General features: G+C 43.0%; 1 protein-coding gene across 1 annotated transcript in view; it reads right to left on the bottom strand.

Annotated features, from left to right (window-relative positions):
- Window positions 1-18,745, bottom strand: part of LOC139764806 (uncharacterized) — a gene marked incomplete at its 3' end in the record, with an annotated part of 202,539 nt that overhangs the window by 93,196 nt on the left and 90,598 nt on the right. The window contains exon 11 of the mRNA XM_071691740.1: window positions 12,158-12,356. Coding sequence (XP_071547841.1) covers window positions 12,158-12,356 — 199 coding nt within the window. The remainder of the gene's footprint in view (window positions 1-12,157; window positions 12,357-18,745) is intronic.

Below are 18,745 nucleotides of genomic sequence, written 5' to 3'. Positions count from 1 at the left end.
CATGTGTATGGGGGGGGGGTTGGGCCATTTCTTTCGTCTGTTTCCTTGCGCTACCTCGCAAACGCGGGAGACAGCGACAAAGTATAATAAATATAAATAAATATATATATATATGCGCCCTTCACTGAAGTTCCCATTTGCTCCCTTGTCTTACGCACTTTATTTACCTCCTTCCAGAACATCTTTTTTTTTTTTTTTTTTTTTTTTTTTATACTTTGTCGCTGTCTCCCGCGTTTGCGAGGTAGCGCAAGGAAACAGACGAAAGAAATGGCCCAACCCCCCCCCCCCCATACACATGTACATACACACGTCCACACACGCAAATATACATACCTACACAGCTTTCCATGGTTTACCCCAGACGCTTCACATGCCTTGCTTCAATCCACTGACAGCACGTCAACCCCTGTATACCACATGACTCCAATTCACTCTATTTCTTGCCCTCCTTTCACCCTCCTGCATGTTCAGGCCCCGATCACACAAAATCTTTTTCACTCCATCTTTCCACCTCCAATTTGGTCTCCCTCTTCTCCTCGTTCCCTCCACCTCCGACACATATATCCTCTTGGTCAATCTCTCCTCACTCATTCTCTCCATGTGCCCAAACCATTTCAAAACACCCTCTTCTGCTCTCTCAACCACGCTCTTTTTATTTCCACACATCTCTCTTACCCTTACGTTACTTACTCGATCAAACCACCTCACACCACACATTGTCCTCAAACATCTCATTTCCAGCACATCCATCCTCCTGCGCACATCTCTATCCATAGCCCATGCCTCGCAACCATACAACATTGTTGGAACCACTATTCCCTCAAACATACCCATTTTTGCTTTCCGAGATAGTGTTCTCGACTTCCACACATTTTTCAAGGCTCCCAAAATTTTCGCCCCCTCCCCCACCCTATGATCCACTTCCGCTTCCATGGTTCCATCCGCTGACAGATCCACTCCCAGATATCTAAAACACTTCACTTCCTCCAGTTTTTCTCCATTCAAACTCACCTCCCAATTGACTTGACCCTCACCCCTACTGTACCTAATAACCTTGCTCTTATTCACATTTACTCTCAACTTTCTTCTTCCACACACTTTACCAAACTCAGTCACCAGCTTCTGCAGTTTCTCACATGAATCAGCCACCAGCGCTGTATCATCAGCGAACAACAACTGACTCACTTCCCAAGCTCTCTCATCCCCAACAGACTTCATACTTGCCCCTCTTTCCAGGACTCTTGCATTTACCTCCCTTACAACCCCATCCATAAACAAATTAAACAACCATGGAGACATCACACACCCCTGCCGCAAACCTACATTCACTGAGAACCAATCACTTTCCTCTCTTCCTACACGTACACATGCCTTACATCCTCGATAAAAACTTTTCACTGCTTCTAACAACTTGCCTCCCACACCATATATTCTTAATACCTTCCACAGAGCATCTCTATCAACTCTATCATATGCCTTCTCCAGATCCATAAATGCTACATACAAATCCATTTGCTTTTCTAAGTATTTCTCACATACATTCTTCAAAGCAAACACCTGATCCACACATCCTCTACCACTTCTGAAACCGCACTGCTCTTCCCCAATCTGATGCTCTGTACATGCCTTCACCCTCTCAATCAATACCCTCCCATATAATTTACCAGGAATACTCAACAAACTTATACCTCTGTAATTTGAGCACTCACTCTTATCCCCTTTGCCTTTGTACAATGGCACTATGCACGCATTCCGCCAATCCTCAGGCACCTCACCATGAGTCATACATACATTAAATAACCTTACCAACCAGTCAACAATACAGTCACCCCCTTTCTTAATAAATTCCACTGCAATACCATCCAAACCTGCTGCCTTGCCGGCTTTCATCTTCCGCAAAGCTTTTACTACCTCTTCTCTGTTTACCAAATCATTTTCCCTAACCCTCTCACTTTGCACACCACCTCGACCAAAACACCCTATATCTGCCACTCTATCATCAGACACATTCAACAAACCTTCAAAATACTCATTCCATCTCCTTCTCACATCACCGCTACTTGTTATCACCTCCCCATTTACGCCCTTCACTGAAGTTCCCATTTGCTCCCTTGTCTTACGCACCCTATTTACCTCCTTCCAGAACATCTTTTTATTTTCCCTAAAATTTACTGATAGTCTCTCACCCCAACTCTCATTTGCCCTTTTTTTCACCTCTTGCACCTTTCTCTTGACCTCCTGTCTCTTTCTTTTATACTTCTCCCACTCAATTGCATTTTTTCCCTGCAAAAATCGTCCAAATGCCTCTCTCTTCTCTTTCACTAATACTCTTACTTCTTCATCCCACCACTCACTACCCTTTCTAATCAACCCACCTCCCACTCTTCTCATGCCACAAGCATCTTTTGCGCAATCCATCACTGATTCCCTAAATACATCCCATTCCTCCCCCACTCCCCTTGCTTCCATTGGGGAGGTGATAACAAGTAGTGGTGATGTGAGAAGGAGATGGAATGAGTATTTTGAAGGTTTGTTGAATGTGTTTGATGATAGAGTGGCAGATATAGGGTGTTTTGGTCGAGGTTGTGTGCAAAGTGAGAGGGTTAGGGAAAATGATTTGGTAAACAGAGAAGAGGTAGTAAAAGCTTTGCGGAAGATGAAAGCCGGCAAGGCAGCAGGTTTGGATGGTATTGCAGTGGAATTTATTAAAAAAGGGGGTGACTGTATTGTTGACTGGTTGGTAAGGTTATTTAATGTATGTATGACTCATGGTGAGGTGCCTGAGGATTGGCGGAATGCGTGCATAGTGCCATTGTACAAAGGCAAAGGGGATAAGAGTGAGTGCTCAAATTACAGAGGTATAAGTTTGTTGAGTATTCCTGGTGAATTATATGGGAGGGTATTGATTGAGAGGGTGAAGGCACGTACAGAGCATCAGATTGGGGAAGAGCAGTGTGGTTTGAGAAGTGGTAGAGGATGTGTGGATCAGGTGTTTGCTTTGAAGAATGTATGTGAGAAATACTTAGAAAAGCAAATGGATTTGTATGTAGCATTTATGGATCTGGAGAAGGCATATGATAGAGTTGATAGAGATGCTCTGTGGAAGGTATTAAGAATATATGGTGTGGGAGGAAAGTTGTTAGAAGCAGTGAAAAGTTTTTATCGAGGATGTAAGGCATGTGTACGTGTAGGAAGAGAGGAAAGTGATTGGTTCTCAGTGAATGTAGGTTTGCAGCAGGGGTGTGTGATGTCTCCATGGTTGTTTAATTTGTTTATGGATGGGGTTGTTAGGGAGGTAAATGCAAGAGTTTTGGAAAGAGGGGCAAGTATGAAGTCTGTTGGGGATGAGAGAGCTTGGGAAGTGAGTCAGTTGTTGTTCGCTGATGATACAGCGCTGGTGGCTGATTCATGTGAGAAACTGCAGAAGCTGGTGACTGAGTTTGGTAAAGTGTGTGGAAGAAGAAAGTTAAGAGTAAATGTGAATAAGAGCAAGGTTATTAGGTACAGTAGGGTTGAGGGTCAAGTCAATTGGGAGGTGAGTTTGAATGGAGAAAAACTGGAGGAAGTGAAGTGTTTTAGATATCTGGGAGTGGATCTGGCAGCGGATGGAACCATGGAAGCGGAAGTGGATCATAGGGTGGGGGAGGGGGCGAAAATCCTGGGAGCCTTGATGAATGTGTGAAAGTCGAGAACATTATCTTGGAAAGCAAAAATGGGTATGTTTGAAGGAATAGTGGTTCCAACAATGTTGTATGGTTGCAGGGCGTGGGCTATGGATAGAGTTATGCGCAGGAGGGTGGATGTGCTGGAAATGAGATGTTTGAGGACAATGTGTGGTGTGAGGTGGTTTGATCGAAGAAGTAACGTAAGGGTAAGAGAGATGTGTGGAAATAAAAAGAGCGTGGTTGAGAGAGCAGAAGAGGGTGTTTTGAAATGGTTTGGGCACATGGAGAGAATGAGTGAGGAAAGATTGACCAAGAGGATATATGTGTCGGAGGTGGAGGGAACGAGGAGAAGTGGGAGACCAAATTGGAGGTGGAAAGATGGAGTGAAAAAGATTTTGTGTGATCAGGGCCTGAACATGCAGGAGGGTGAAAGGAGGGCAAGGAATAGAGTGAATTGGAGCGATGTGGTATACCGGGGTTGACGTGCTGTCAGTGGATTGAATCAAGGCATGTGAAGCGCCTGGGGTAAACCATGGAAAGCTGTGTAGGTATGTATATTTGCGTGTGTGGACGTATGTATATACATGTGTATGGGGGGGGTTGGGCCATTTCTTTCGTCTGTTTCCTTGCGCTATCTCGCAGACGCGGGAGACAGCGACAGAGTATATAAAAAAAAAAATATATATATATATATATATGCATACGTTGAAATGTATAGGTATGTATTTGTGCGTATGTGGACATGTATGTGGGTGGGTTGAGCCATTCTTTCGTCTGTTTCCTTGCGCTACCTTGCTAATGCAGGAGACAGTGACAAAGTATAATAAATAATAAATAAATACATTATACTTAACTGCTGTCTCCCAAGTTAGCAAGGTGGCACAGGGAAACATACAAAGAATGGCACAACCCATCCACGTACAAGTGTATATGCATAAATGCCCACACACGCACATATAAATTTCATCGTATACATACACATACATGCAGAGACATATACATATATATACACATGTACATATTCATACTTGCTGCCTTCATCCATTTCTGTCGCCAACCCGCCACACATGAAATAGCATCCACCCCTTTACAGCGAGGTAGTGCCAGGAAGAGAAAAAAAGGCCACAATCGTTTAAACTCAGTCTCCAGCTGTCATGTGTAATGCACCAAAACCACAGCTCCCTTTCCACATCCAGGCCCCACAGACTTTTCCATGGTTTACCCCAGATGCTTCATGTGCCCTGGTTCGATCCATTGACAGCACGTCAACATCAGTATACAACATCGTTCCAATTCATTTTTTTCCTTACACGCCTTTCACCCTCCTGCATGTTCAGGCCCCAATCATTCAAAATCTTTTTCACTCAATCCATCCACCTCCAATTTGGTCTTCCGCTTCTCCTTCCCTCCACTTCTGGCATATATATCATCTTTGTCAATCTTTCCTCACTCATTCTCTCAATGTGTCTAAACCATTTCAACACATCCACTTCTGCTCTCTCAACCACACTCTTTTTATTACCACACATCTCTCTTATCCTTTCATTACTTGATCAAACCACCTCACACCACATATTGTCCTCAAACATTTCATTTCCAACACGTTAACCCTCCTCCACACAACCCTATCTATAGCCCACGCCTCGCAACTATATAACATTGTTGGAAACACTATTCCTTTAAACATACCCATTTTTGCTCTCCGAGATAACATTCTCGCCTTTCACACATTTTTCAATGCTCCCAGAACCTTCGCCCCCTTGCCCACCCTCTGACTCACTTCCGCTTCCATGGTTCCATCTGCTGCTAAGTCCACTCCCAGATATCTATAACACTTTACTTCCTCTACTTTTTCTCCATTCAAACTTACCTCCCAATTAACTTGTCCCTCAACCCTACTGAACCTAACAACATTGTTCTTATTTACATCTACTCTCAACTTTCTTCTTTTACACATTTTACCAAACTCAGTCACCAACTTTTGCAGTTTCTCACCCAAATCAGCCACCAGTGCTGTATCATCAGGGAACAACATATGACTCATTTCCCATGCCCTCTCGTCCACAACAGACTGCATACTTGCCTCTCTCTCCAAAACTCTTGCATTAACCTCCCTAACAAGACCATACATAAACAAATTAAACAACCATGAAGACATCATGCACCCCTGCCTCAAGCCAACATTCACTGAGAACCAATCACTTACCTCTATTCCTACTTATAAACATGCCTTACATTCTTGGTAAAAACTTTTCACTGCTTGTAGCAACTTACCTCCCACACTATATATTCTTAAAATCTTACACAAAGCATCTCTATCCACCCTATCATATGCATTCTCCAGATCTATAAATGCCATTTTTCTAAGTATTTCTCACAGACATTTTCCAAAGCACACACCTGATCCACACATCCTCTATCACTTCTGAAACCACACTGCTCTTCCCCAATCTGATGCTCTTGTATTATATGTAGATTCAACCCTGGTGTTTACTTTCATCCCATAAAGTGAAGATAGCGTTATCCAGTGTGTGTAACAAGGAAAATTGATGACACTGCTAGGATCTGACTGTAAGAAGAAATTAGCATCCTTGCCCCAGGTTACTTCTTACCTTTACGGAGTCACTTTCCTTGTTCGTTAAACATGTCGTTGACCAGTGTCGCTGACATTGAAATTTGTGTAGACAATACCATCCTATCATCGAGGTCAGATGAAGCCTTGATCCCTCCCCATCTCACAAGTGATGTTAATATTAATCCCGAATACCTGCAGTTCCAACTACAGATTGCTAGACTTAATGCAAAAAGAGAACAAGCTAAGATACGGAAACATACTGAACTAGCCAAGATCAATGAACAGGTGCAATTGGAGGAGGCGAAGGTTGAACAGGCTCAGCTAGCGTTGGAACAGGAGAAATTACGACAGGGAATGTCACAGCCTGTACCAGTATCTGATTTCACAAGACGTGAAAGCTTTGTGCGAAAGTTCTGTGAAAATGATGTAACTAAATCTTTCAGTGTGTTCAAAAATGTCGCCAATCAGTACTCTTGGCCAAAGTCGTCTTGGTCGATTTTGTTGCAACCTGTCCTTGTAAGTAAGGCTCAGACCACATATGCCACATTGTCTAGTGCTTAAGAAGTCATGACGGATGTTGTGCTGAAAGCTTATGAGTTATCTCCAGAAGCTTACAGACATAAGTATAGAGTGAAGAGTAAGAGTCCTGATCAGACCTATGTAGAGTATTGTCATGAAAGGGCGATTTATGCATGCAGTGGCTACGCTCTGAACTAGTTTGTGAGTATGCGGAGCTTAAAGAATTAATGATACTTGAAGAATGTAAGAATAGTGTACCCCCTGAAGTGCTTAATTATCTGACTGATTGAGAAATGAAGTCTGTCGACAAGCTGGAGTACTGGTGGATCAGTATGCGCTGACTTGCAAACTTGGTAAGGAGAGATGTTCAAAAAGTTTCGAGGGCAATGGAAAATCCAGTAATAATGTAACCCCACCTGAATCTGCTCCCTTGCCAGAGAATCCAAGGAGTCAGAGGGTTAAAGCATGTTTTAACTATGGCAAGGCTGGGAACCAGGTGAGGGAGTGCTGGGCTCAGAAGAAGGAATCTAGAGACTCTAACAAGCATAGGCCAGTGAGTCTCTTCTCAACTTTAGGGCCACCTAGTTATATAAATGAGGCTAACCCTGCTCTTAGGAAAGTGGGGGGTCTGTCAGAGTGGTAATCAGTCTCTAGTATAGGATCAGTTTCGCGGGAACTACAACACGTTCCTGTTTAAGGGTTATGTCAGCAGATGTGGAGTAAGAAGAAAATTGACCGTACTGTGGGATTCTGGTGCGCTGCAGTCCCTGATGTTGGATGGCGTGGTGCCACAAGGAGAATCTGGAGACCGAGTCTTATTAGACAGGCTGTGGTTGCTCAAGGAACCTCCACTAGTCAATGTGAGTGTGTAAATGGATCTCTTCACGGGCTGTGCTCTTGTGGGGACTGTAGATAGGTTGCCTGTCTCAGAAGTGGACTTTGTGTTAGGCAATGACCTAGTGGGAGGAAGGATGAATCCAGTGCCAGTGTTGCCTACGAGACTGGTGGAGTCCATGGAGGCAGCGCATCTTGAGGAAGAGGTACCAGAGACAGTCCCTGAGTATGAAGATGCCAGGTCCATGGCAACTGGCACAGCAGGCCGTGTGCCTGAGGACATAGGACTTGAGACAGAGAGACTGAAACCACTCTCTGAGAGTGATAGCTGAGAGGAAGCTGTGTAATACCCTTTCCGCTGGTGTTGAGTCCATCAAGACGTAGGTACTGAGGACACTCCCTGAGAGTGAGACCAGTGAGAGGAAGCTGTGTGATACCCTCTCTGCTGGTGAAGATTCCGTTGAAATGAAGGAATTCAGGACACTCCCCGAGAGTGATACCAGTGAGAGGAAGCTGTCTGATACCCTCTCCACTGGTGAAGACTCTGGTGAGACAGAGGAATTGAGGACTCTCCCTGAGAGAGATATCAGTGAGAGGAAGCTGTGTGATACCCTCTCTGCTGATGTGCTCTATTGAGACGGAGGAACTGAGGACACTCCCTGAGAGTCAGACCAGTGAGAGGAAGCTGTGTGATACCCTCTCCGCTGGTGAAGACTTCGTTGAGACGGAGGAATTGATGACACTCCCTGAGAGTGAGACCAGTGAGAGGAAGCTGTGTGATATCCTCTGTGCTGGTCTGGACTCCACTGATATGGAGGAGCTGGTCTCTTTGAGAGTGAGACCAGTGAAGTCGAGCTGTGGGATTCCCACTTCATTGGCATAGACTCTGTTGAGGGAGAGAGACTGAGGACACCCTCTGAGGATGAAACTAGTGAGAAGCTGTGTGATACCTCCTGTGCTGGTTTTGAATCCAATTATATAAGAGTCAGTGGGTGAGGCTGATGATCTGTCTTGGGCCCATTCAAGAGAGACCCAGGAATGGATGACAAGCTGGTAATGAATGGTCTCAATTGAGGAACTTTGAGATGGGTGATGAGGTGTTGCCTTTACCATCCCAGAATGTTCTGGCTTGCAAGATCCACCTTCCAGAGGGAGCTACGTATGACATGGAGGACGACCTAGCTGCACGTCCCCTGGGGACCTAAAATAGGCGTGGACAGGAAGGAGGAGAAGCTTTTGCACCTGACTGAGAAACGACAGATGGTGAGGTCTGCCCTGTTGCCAACCCACCTGGATGGGTCTCCCTGGTGAACTCTGGTGTAGACGCGGGCAGTTCTTGGCCTACTGAACAGGCTCCTTACCTGGTGAGCCCACAATGTGCTACCATTCTACAGGAGGAGCTGGACTACATGCTGGAGCATGACCTAATGGAGCCATGTCAGTTGCTGTAGAGCTTGCTCATAACCCTTATACCCAAACCCCGATGGGACCTATCGGTTCTGCATCAACTACCACCTAGTCAGCAAGGTAACAAGGACTGCCAGTCCTCTCCTTCTACCAACAATAAAGGTCCAAGCTTTAGCCCCTAGATGTGCCCCCCATACTAGAAGAGAACTGAAATGTTTCCTGGGTATGTTAGGGTATAACAGAAAGTTTATTAGGGACTTTTCCACAACTGCAGCACCTCTCACGAATCTATCGATACATGATGTCAGATGTAAGTGGAAAGAGCAGTGTGAGACAGCCTCTCGTCAGTTAAGAGCCATACTTTTATTTTTGTTTTGCAGACTCTGAACAGATTAGCTGTAGATGCCAGTGATGTAGGTGCTGGTGCTGTCCTCTTGCAGGATGACGAAGAGAGGGATGATCGCCCAGTTAGCTTTGGAAAGAATGTTAAGCCCAAATGGATTGCCCCACCATTGAGAAGGAACTTTTGTCTTTGATATTAGCATTATAACACTTTCTGTGTATCTGTGCCGTTCAGGCAATCACCTTCGTGTGTCCTGACTACCAAACACCTTAAAAATGTTAACAAGTTCCAGGATAGGGGTCAGAGGTAAACTAGGTGGGCCTTGTTCCTTCAAAAGCACAATTCAGAGGTTCATGTTGTTGTTGGCACACATAATGAGCTAGCAGATTGTTTATCCCCCTCTAAAGAAATTTCCTCCTTTAAGGAGGGGATGTTACAAACCTGCATGTTCGTTGTATGCACATGATGGTCTGGAAGGTCTCAAGAGATTCCTCCGCCACTCCCACGTCTACCTGGGATCTCACACACCCACGCCAGGTGGCCAACTTAGCTCTGCATGTCGCAATCAACTGCTAATTATTCTTCAGGTCTCATTCTCAAGTGACCCGGGGTCAGCCACGAGGTCATGCCTGCGAAAGGTTGCCCACCCATCCTGGATCAGAGTTGCAGGGCTGGGCCTTTAGACAGTATGAGGGCTGGACCTTAGGCCTCCAGCCAATCACATCGGGATGAGGGTGTGACAATCAGTCTTTAGACCAATCAAGAGTAAATGTGGTCATTCTTTCCATACTGTAGCCCAAAGCAGCAGGTCAAGGGGGCTGGCCGCTCCCAGCTGGCTGCCCCTTCAAATAAAAGGCCCGATAGCTGTTTGGCCACTGGTTCCTCCAGCCATCACATGCCCAGCAGGTAATATAGGTTTTCCTTGTCTCAACCCTTAGCCACTGCAGCTCATAGCTGCCCTAGACTGTGTTGTGTTAGGTCTGAGTGTAACAATGTATTATAACTTGTCACAGAATTGCCTAATGAATAAGTTTATCTTGTATCATGTTTCTGCAGTCAAACTGTCATAGAGGAGAAAGATCTCCTAGTAAGAAATTTTACCAGGAATGTGGGGCGCTGAATGTTAAGTGTTAACAAAAATATTTGTACCCAATTAATGTGCTTTTGTTATCCTGTACTTTTTATTTCTTGTATTATATGTAGATTTAACCCCGGTGTTTACTTTCATCCCATAATGTGAAGACAGCATTATCCAGTGTGCATAACAAATAAAATTTGATGACCTTGCCAGGATTTGTGACATATAATTGACGACCCTGCCAGGATTTATGACATCATATTGTCGTTCTTGCCAAGAGACATAATGATATGTCTGTGTATGTGTATCTATGTGTGTGTATATTGATAAGCATATGCATGTGTATGGGCATTTGTGTATATATGTATATGAGTGTGGTTGAGAGAGCAGAAGAGGGTGTGTTGAAATGGTCTGGACATATGGACAGAATGAGTGAGGAAAGACTGACAAAGAGGATACACGTGTCAGAAGTGGAGGGAACAAGGAGAAGCAGGTGACCAAACTGGGGCTGGAAGGATGGAGTGAAAAAGATTTTGAGCGATCAAGGCCTGAATATAAAGGAGGGTGAGAGGCATGCAAGGAACAGAGTAAATTGGAATGATGCACTATATCAGGGTCAACGTGCTGTCAATGGACTGAACCAGGGAATGTGAAGCATCTGGAGTAAACTATGGAATGGTCTGTGGGGCCTGGATGTGGATAGGGAGCTGTGGTATCGGGGCATTTCACATGACAGCTAGAGACTGAGTATGAATGAATGTGGCCTTTTATTGCCTGTTTTCCTGGTGCTACCTCACTGAAGCAGGGGGCAGCGATGCTGTTTCCTGTGGGATGGGGTGGCAACAGGAATGGACAAAGGCAAGCAAGTATGAATATGTACATGTGTATATATGTATATGTCTGTGTATGAACATACTTATATATGCATATGTGCAAATATGGGCGTTTATGTGTATATACATGTATATATTCCACTGCAATACCATCCAAACCTGCTGCCTTGCCGGCTTTCATCTTCCGCAAAGCTTTCACTACCTCTTCTCTGTTTACCAAATCATTTTCCCTAACCCTCTCACTTTGCACACCACCTCGACCAAAACACCCTATATCTGCCACTCTATCATCAAACACATTCAACAAACCTTCAAAATACTCACTCCATCTCCTTCTCACATCACCCCTACTTGTTATCACCTCCCCATTTGCGCCCTTCACTGAAGTTCCCATTTGCTCCCTTGTCTTACGCACTTTATTTACCTCCTTCCAGAACATCTTTTTATTCTCCCTAAAATTTAATGATACTCTCTCACCCCAACTCTCATTTGCCCTTTTTTTCACCTCTTGCACCTTTCTCTTGACCTCCTGTCTCTTTCTTTTATACATCTCCCACAGGTGAGGGGGCCAGGTGAGGATTTCACTAAAAGGCCCAGTCCGCTGTTCTTAACGCTACCTCGCTGATGCGGGAAATGGCAAATAGTATGAAACGTGTATATGAGTGGATGGGCCATTCTTTGACTGTTTCCTGGCAATACCTCACTGATGTGAGAAACAACAGGAAATGGCGATCAAGCATAATAATAAAATATGTCTTTTCTAGTGAAAAAACATATAGCCAATGATCAATGTCTAATACCCACTGAGCAAGAAAAGTCAGTAAAGTAAATTGGTATCACTAATTAATTGCAAGGAAAGAAATGCAATTACACTAAAGCTTTAACTAAAGAAAAAATAATTACACTTATAATAGGAAATGTTGTGGTTGTAGTGGTAGCTGTCAATGGCGCATCAGTTCGTGCTTTCTTGGAAGACGGCTCATCCTTGGAAGCTTCTTCAGCTTTGTTTTTCAATCCCACAACTTCTGCTGGTGGAGTATTTACCATTTTCTCAACGTCTGCACGATCTACCAGGTCAGGGGGCTTCTCCCATACAGACGTTCTGGATATAAAGTACAAAAATTTAGTAAATGGACAAGGTCTATTACTTATGCATTATTCTAGTCAAGAATATCAAAAAGTATGACTGCAGAAAAAAAAACAAAAAGTGCCCCCTCCCCCCTCCAGCACCTCAAAAAAATAACATAAATAAAATGTAACACTAGCAATTCAGTACTTTGTCATCTACCCCCCAGCCATGATAACCATTTACAAAAGTCTGAGAAAGGTATTGGCAAAGTTCCTGAAGTATTTTATAGGGTCTTGAGAGGCCAGGCACTGATGAGGTGTTGCAGGAAGCAAGCTTGACTTTCGACTAGTTCCAGCAGTTGTTGACTAGGTTAATGCCTGAGAGTTCCCAAGCCACACAAGCAGTTGAAAATTTTTCTTTGATAACCAATTCATCACCAGTCTAGCATTATGGCAGTGGGCAATATCCTGCATAAAGTGATCATACCCATGAACCTCACAAAAAGAAAGCAGTTGGTCCTCTAGCACATTAATATACTGTTCTCCATTCTTTGTAGTGTTTTTAGGTTTGAAATACAACTCTACCCAACCTAATGCACCCTAGACCATCAAACTACCTGGGAGTTTTACCATCTTCATTGAGAAATGAGTCATACTGGCTGGCACCCTCAGTCTTCCTCACCCTCCCCAAACTTACACCATTGTTGCTCACTCATCCTTGTACTTTTTTGCAAATGTGGGGTTTGGCAGCTGGCTTGCAGTAAGTAATGTGAAGGTCCTTTTGCAGATGATGCAGAATGGTTCTGAGAGAGATGTTTCCTAGATGGTGAATGGGTCTGTGAGAGACATTTTCTACATCTTTTGGATGGCTTTTCTTGAGTTCAGTAGTTGAAATGCAGGGCTGCTTCAAGACTTCTCATCTAAGGAGGTTATCTGTAGATCTAGAAGTCTTCTGTGGGTGACCAGGGATAGGTTTCGGTGGTGGGAGGCCATGAGCACTGGCAAGTAGTCACCTGATAATGTATTCTGCATCCCCAGTGCACCTAGAAATCTAACATGAACCCACATTTTCTTGCTTCTAGGCAAGAATTTAAGCTTTTTCCTCCTCAGAGAGGTATGAGCCAACTATCTTGAGGTACAGTTGGAAGAATCATAGCCCTCTAAGTGAAATCCCCAAAATGAACCGGAAGCCAGAGGAGTAAAGAAAGACCATCCTTTCCTAAAGATAGCCTGAGGAACAGTGAGGTGGACTGCTGGTGCTAAAAACATTAGAAACACCAGTCTTAGTGACCAGATGTATGGTGATTTCACCTTAAGTGTTATATGCTTGTAAACAATAAACTTCAGCTATGTACTGCCTATGAAAATATATGGGGGTGGACAAGGTTTTTTGCAGACACTGTAATTCTCACGGTTAACTGAGTTTGATTTGAATTTATCAATGCTGATACTCACAAGTAGTCATATGATGCTAAAATCATGTTTAATTAGAAAGAAAAAAATACACAAATTGATTTACTATCTAAAGAGGTACAGTGTTTATGTATGCAATTCATCATAAAGAGAATGGGGGTATTAAAAGTCACCCAAAGCCTCCCTACCTTCTGCCAACCTAAAGAGACAGGGTTGGTGACCTTGCCTTTGCAAAATCAATACCTCACACAACTCCCTAGATCACTTCTTAAACAACTCATAAACCTTTTCAAACAGTAGCTGAATTCCAAATATCTCAATCTATCTATATCTCTGATGCCGCCAATTCTCTCTGGGAACTTCCATTAAGGGAATGAGTCCACTTATCTCTGTCCTCACATGCCTCACTCAAATACACTATTTCATGTCTTCTTCCATCATTTCTCTCCCACCAGTATCATCCCACTCTATTTCCCCAAGTCACATGTGGTCTACCTTTCACACCAACCCCATTAACTGTACCATCATAAACTTTCCTTGTAAACTCCCAGTCTTGCATTCTTTTCACATGCCCAAATCACCTCAAAGTATCACATTACACCCATTATACCTCTACACAATTTATTCCCTTTGTGCTTTCTGCCATAATACACCTCTCATACACCTATTCATTTCTTTCTTCATTCGAGCTAGTCACAACATGCTACTCTCAAATGGCTTATTTCCACAGCCTGGGTTGTTGACCCCTGTAACACACTCCATGTCCATGTTTTGTCTACATGGGTCAGGGCTGGGGAACTATGCCGTCCCTTAATCCTGTCTACACACTCATAATTACACCTATAACCTTCATCATTCTAATAAGAAACCCAATGAACCTTTTACTCTGTACTGCTCTCTCCGTTATTTCTCCTTCCATATTACCAAACTTACCTATGACTGCTCTTTTTATTTTCCATACATGCTCCCTATTTCCCACATGAGCAAACTAGTGACAAGAACAGATGACTAAGTAATAAAGCAAAAATTTCTTCATTTGAATTCTTGCTCTGTTCCTTCTTTTAAGAAAGATCAGCCAACCACAGTAATCTTTTTCCCTTATCCACAGGGATAAAAGACCCCTCCTAAATACTTAAATTCTCTCACCTCTTCTGGTCTTTCTGCCCCTATATGCAAAACACAGTACAGTACTTCCTTCTTTCCTCTACTTTTTTTTTATTTCATTTTACTATACTCAATCCCTGTTTCCTGCATGAGTGAGGAAACGCCAGGGAACAGATGAAAAAAGAGAGGTAAATGTAAGAATTTTGGAGAGACGGGTGAGAATGCAGTCTGTTGGGAATGAGAGGGCCTGGGAAGTCAGTTTGTTCTTTGCCAATGATAAAGCATTGGTGGATGATTTGAGTGAGAAACAGCAGAAGTTGGTGACTGAGTTTGGAGAAGTGTTTCACAGGCCCCGGTTCAGTCCACTGACTGCATTCTCCTGAGTAAACCACATCATTCATATTCACTCTATGCCATGCATGCTTTTCACCCTCCTTTATGTTCAGGCCCCTATCGCTCAAAATCTTTTTCACTTCATCCTTCAAAGTAGGGAGTGCTTAGCCTCCTTGAAGGCTCAGACTGGAGTGTCTAAATGTGTGTGGATGTAAACAAGATGAGACACTCTTATTCACATTTACTCTCAACTTTCTCCTTTCAAACACTTTTCCAAACTCGGTCACCAACTTCTGCAGTTTTCTCACCTAAATCCGCCACCAAAGCTATATCATCGGCGAACAATAACTGACTCTATCCAGGTCCTCTCATACCCAACAAACTGCATACTCACCCCTCTCTCCAAAACTCCTGCATTCACTTCCCTAACCGCTCCATCCATAAACAAATTAAACAATCATGGGGACATCACACACCCGTCGCAGTCCGTCTTTCACTGGGAACTAATCACTCTCCTCTCTCCATATTTGTACAAATGCCTTAAATACTTGGTAAAAACTTTTCACTGCTTCAAGCAGCTTACCTCCCACACCATATACTCTAAACACCTTCCACAAAGCATCTGTATCAACACTATCATATGCCTTCTCCAGATCCATAAATGCTACATACAAATCCATTTGTTTTTCTAAGTATTTCTCAAATATATTCAATGCAAACACCTGATCTATACATCCTCTAACATTTCTGAAACCACATTGCTCTTCCCCAATCTGATGCTCTGTACATGCCTTCACCCTCTCAATCAATACCCTCCCATATAATTTCCTAAGAATACTCAACAAACTTATGCCTTTGTATTTTGAACACACCTTTATCCCCTTTGTACAATCACACTAAACACACATTCTGCCAATCCTCAGGCAATTCAGCAAGATCCATACATACAATGAAAAATCCTTTACAACCAATCAAAAACACATCCTCATTTTCAATTAATTCTACTGCAGTACCATCCAAACCTGCTGCCATACAAGATTTCATCTTCTGCAAAGCTTTCACTACCTCTTCTCACTTAACCAAACCATTTGTCCAGACCCTTTCACTTCGCACACCAACCTGTCCATAACTCAATACATCTGCCATTTCATCAAACAAATTCAACAAACCTTCAAAACACTTTCTTAAATCATTACTACCTGTTATTACTTATTGCTTTGCCCCCTTCAGCAATGTTCCCATTTGTTCTCATATTAAGCACCTTATTCACCTCCTTCCAAAACATCTTTTTATTCTCCCTAAAGTTTAATGATACTCTCTCTCACCCAAACTCTCATTTCCCCTCTTTTTCAACCCTTGCAACTTCCTCTTCACCTCCTGCCACTTTCTTTTATACATCTCCCAATCATTTGCACACCTTTCTTGTAAGTAGCATCCAACCACCTCTGTTCTCTTTCTCACTAACAACCTTACTTCTTCATCCTACCTCACTACCCTTTCTAATCTGCCCACCTTCCACCTTTCTCATGCCACATTCATCTTTTGCACATGCCATCACTGCTTCAATACATTCCATTCTTCATCCACTCCCCTCAGGTTATTTGCTCTAACCTTTTGCCATTCTACTCTCAATCTCTTCTGGTATTTCCTCACATGTCTCCTTTCCTATCCCTGGGGATAGGGGAGAAAGAATACTTCCCACGTATTCCCTGCATGTTGTAGAAGGCGACTAAAAGGGGAGGGAGTGGTAGGCTGGGAATCCTCCCCTCTTGTTTTTGACTTTCCAAAGGAAGGAGCAGGGAAGGGGGCTGAGTGAGAATTTCCTGCAAAGGCTCAGTCCTCTGTTCTTAATGCTACCTCGCTAATACAGGAAATGGCGAATAGTATGAAGTCTCCTTTCCAAGCTCACTTACTCTCACCACTCTCTTCTCCCTGACCTTCTCTTTTTTTTTTTTGAAAGCCTCTACAAATCTTCACCTTTGCCTCCACAAGACAGTGCTCAGACATCCTTCCAGCTGCCCCTCTCAGCATATTAACATCCAAAAGGATAACAGTAAAGGAGACTGGCTGTCTTCTGGGAAATATCATATCTGTATTCAAATACTGATACTTAAAAAATCATTCAGCATGCTATTTACAACTTGTTTACAAGCTGTTTACAATATGTTTCACATGTTTGGTCACTCCACTTGAAGAAGCAAAAAGAACTTTCAGAAAATATCGAGAGACGAGAAACAAAGATGATACTGAATTAACAGAGCTTAAATGAATTACAAGAAAAAGCTGTAGGGTTTAAATTTTTCAAATAAGAAAGAAACAGTAAGAGCTGACATAATCACATCAAGCTTGATGACAAAAACAGATAACATCTCTTCAAGGGATGGAAGGACAGAACAATCTGAGGTCATCTATCAATCTAAAATCTATATCTCTGACATCTGTTCCCTCCGGGAACTCCTATCAAGGGGGTGGCCATGGCAAAAGAGTCTCCATTGATACCTGTCCTTCCATACCTCCCATGCATACACCATTCCATAAATTCTTCCATCATTTCTCTCCATCTAGTACTCTTCCACTCTTTTTCCCTGAGGCCTTAACATGATATCAAGCAAAAACCTTTTCAGAGAAAATGTAAGTACTTTTATGGAGTAAAAATAGTGGAAGAATGAAATCATGAGATAATGAATGTGTACAGTATCAATGAATTTAAAAACCTGGATGAAAGTAGAGAAGATTCAAAAGATGGTGCTTGAAGAGTGCAGACTTCCTTCTGCAGACGACAAACAAATAATTACACACACACATACATGGACGAGTACAATTCTCTCTCTTGGAACTGTTTAAATTGGCATTCTCATGCTTCCTACAGGTCTACATGTTGATATGAACTCTCCCCCCCCCCCCTCTTCCAGCTTGATACTTCGATTATGCCTGATTGGGCCTACCATCTTCACACAAGAGGGTTTAACTCCAATGACTCTGACTGTGAAAGGGATATACTTATTCAATACCATTACCAATGAACTAGTGAACCAGTAACTCACTCAGTGAGTATCTTGAGAGGCCTATGTTGGAGCTGCAGTCCCTCAGTGTGTACAATGGGCCGAGGCCCTCTGATGGTTGGAGTTGTGACCCAGATGACCACAGTGACTCAATGACAATTTCCTTGAGGGTCTGAGGAGTGATTGCTTGACTACAATACTCTTGTACCAACCAGTGCTCGTACAGATACAAAAATTGTATACCTACTACTGAGAATGTCATAAATAATCCATAAACAAGAGCACAACTAAGCAAGTAAATAGCTTCGTTTTCCCAAAGTTAAGTAATGCAACCAATGTGAAAATATTCATCACATACTGTTCATCATTAATTACATATGTCAATACTGTAATACTGGAGTTCAACAAGTGTGCAACTTTATATCATTTAATGTTCACCATTAAATACATAATGTATGCCGTGTTGAAAGATTTCATTCATGAGCTCATCCAAAGCGTAGAAGTATCCAGCACCATCTTGACCTTAACTTAGCTCTGTGATTTATTAACTAGTTACTATTATGACCCACCA

Source organism: Panulirus ornatus, chromosome 4, assembly GCF_036320965.1.
Source record: "Panulirus ornatus isolate Po-2019 chromosome 4, ASM3632096v1, whole genome shotgun sequence".
Classification (NCBI taxonomy): domain Eukaryota; kingdom Metazoa; phylum Arthropoda; class Malacostraca; order Decapoda; family Palinuridae; genus Panulirus; species Panulirus ornatus.
This window is presented reverse-complemented; position numbering and strand designations above follow the sequence as displayed.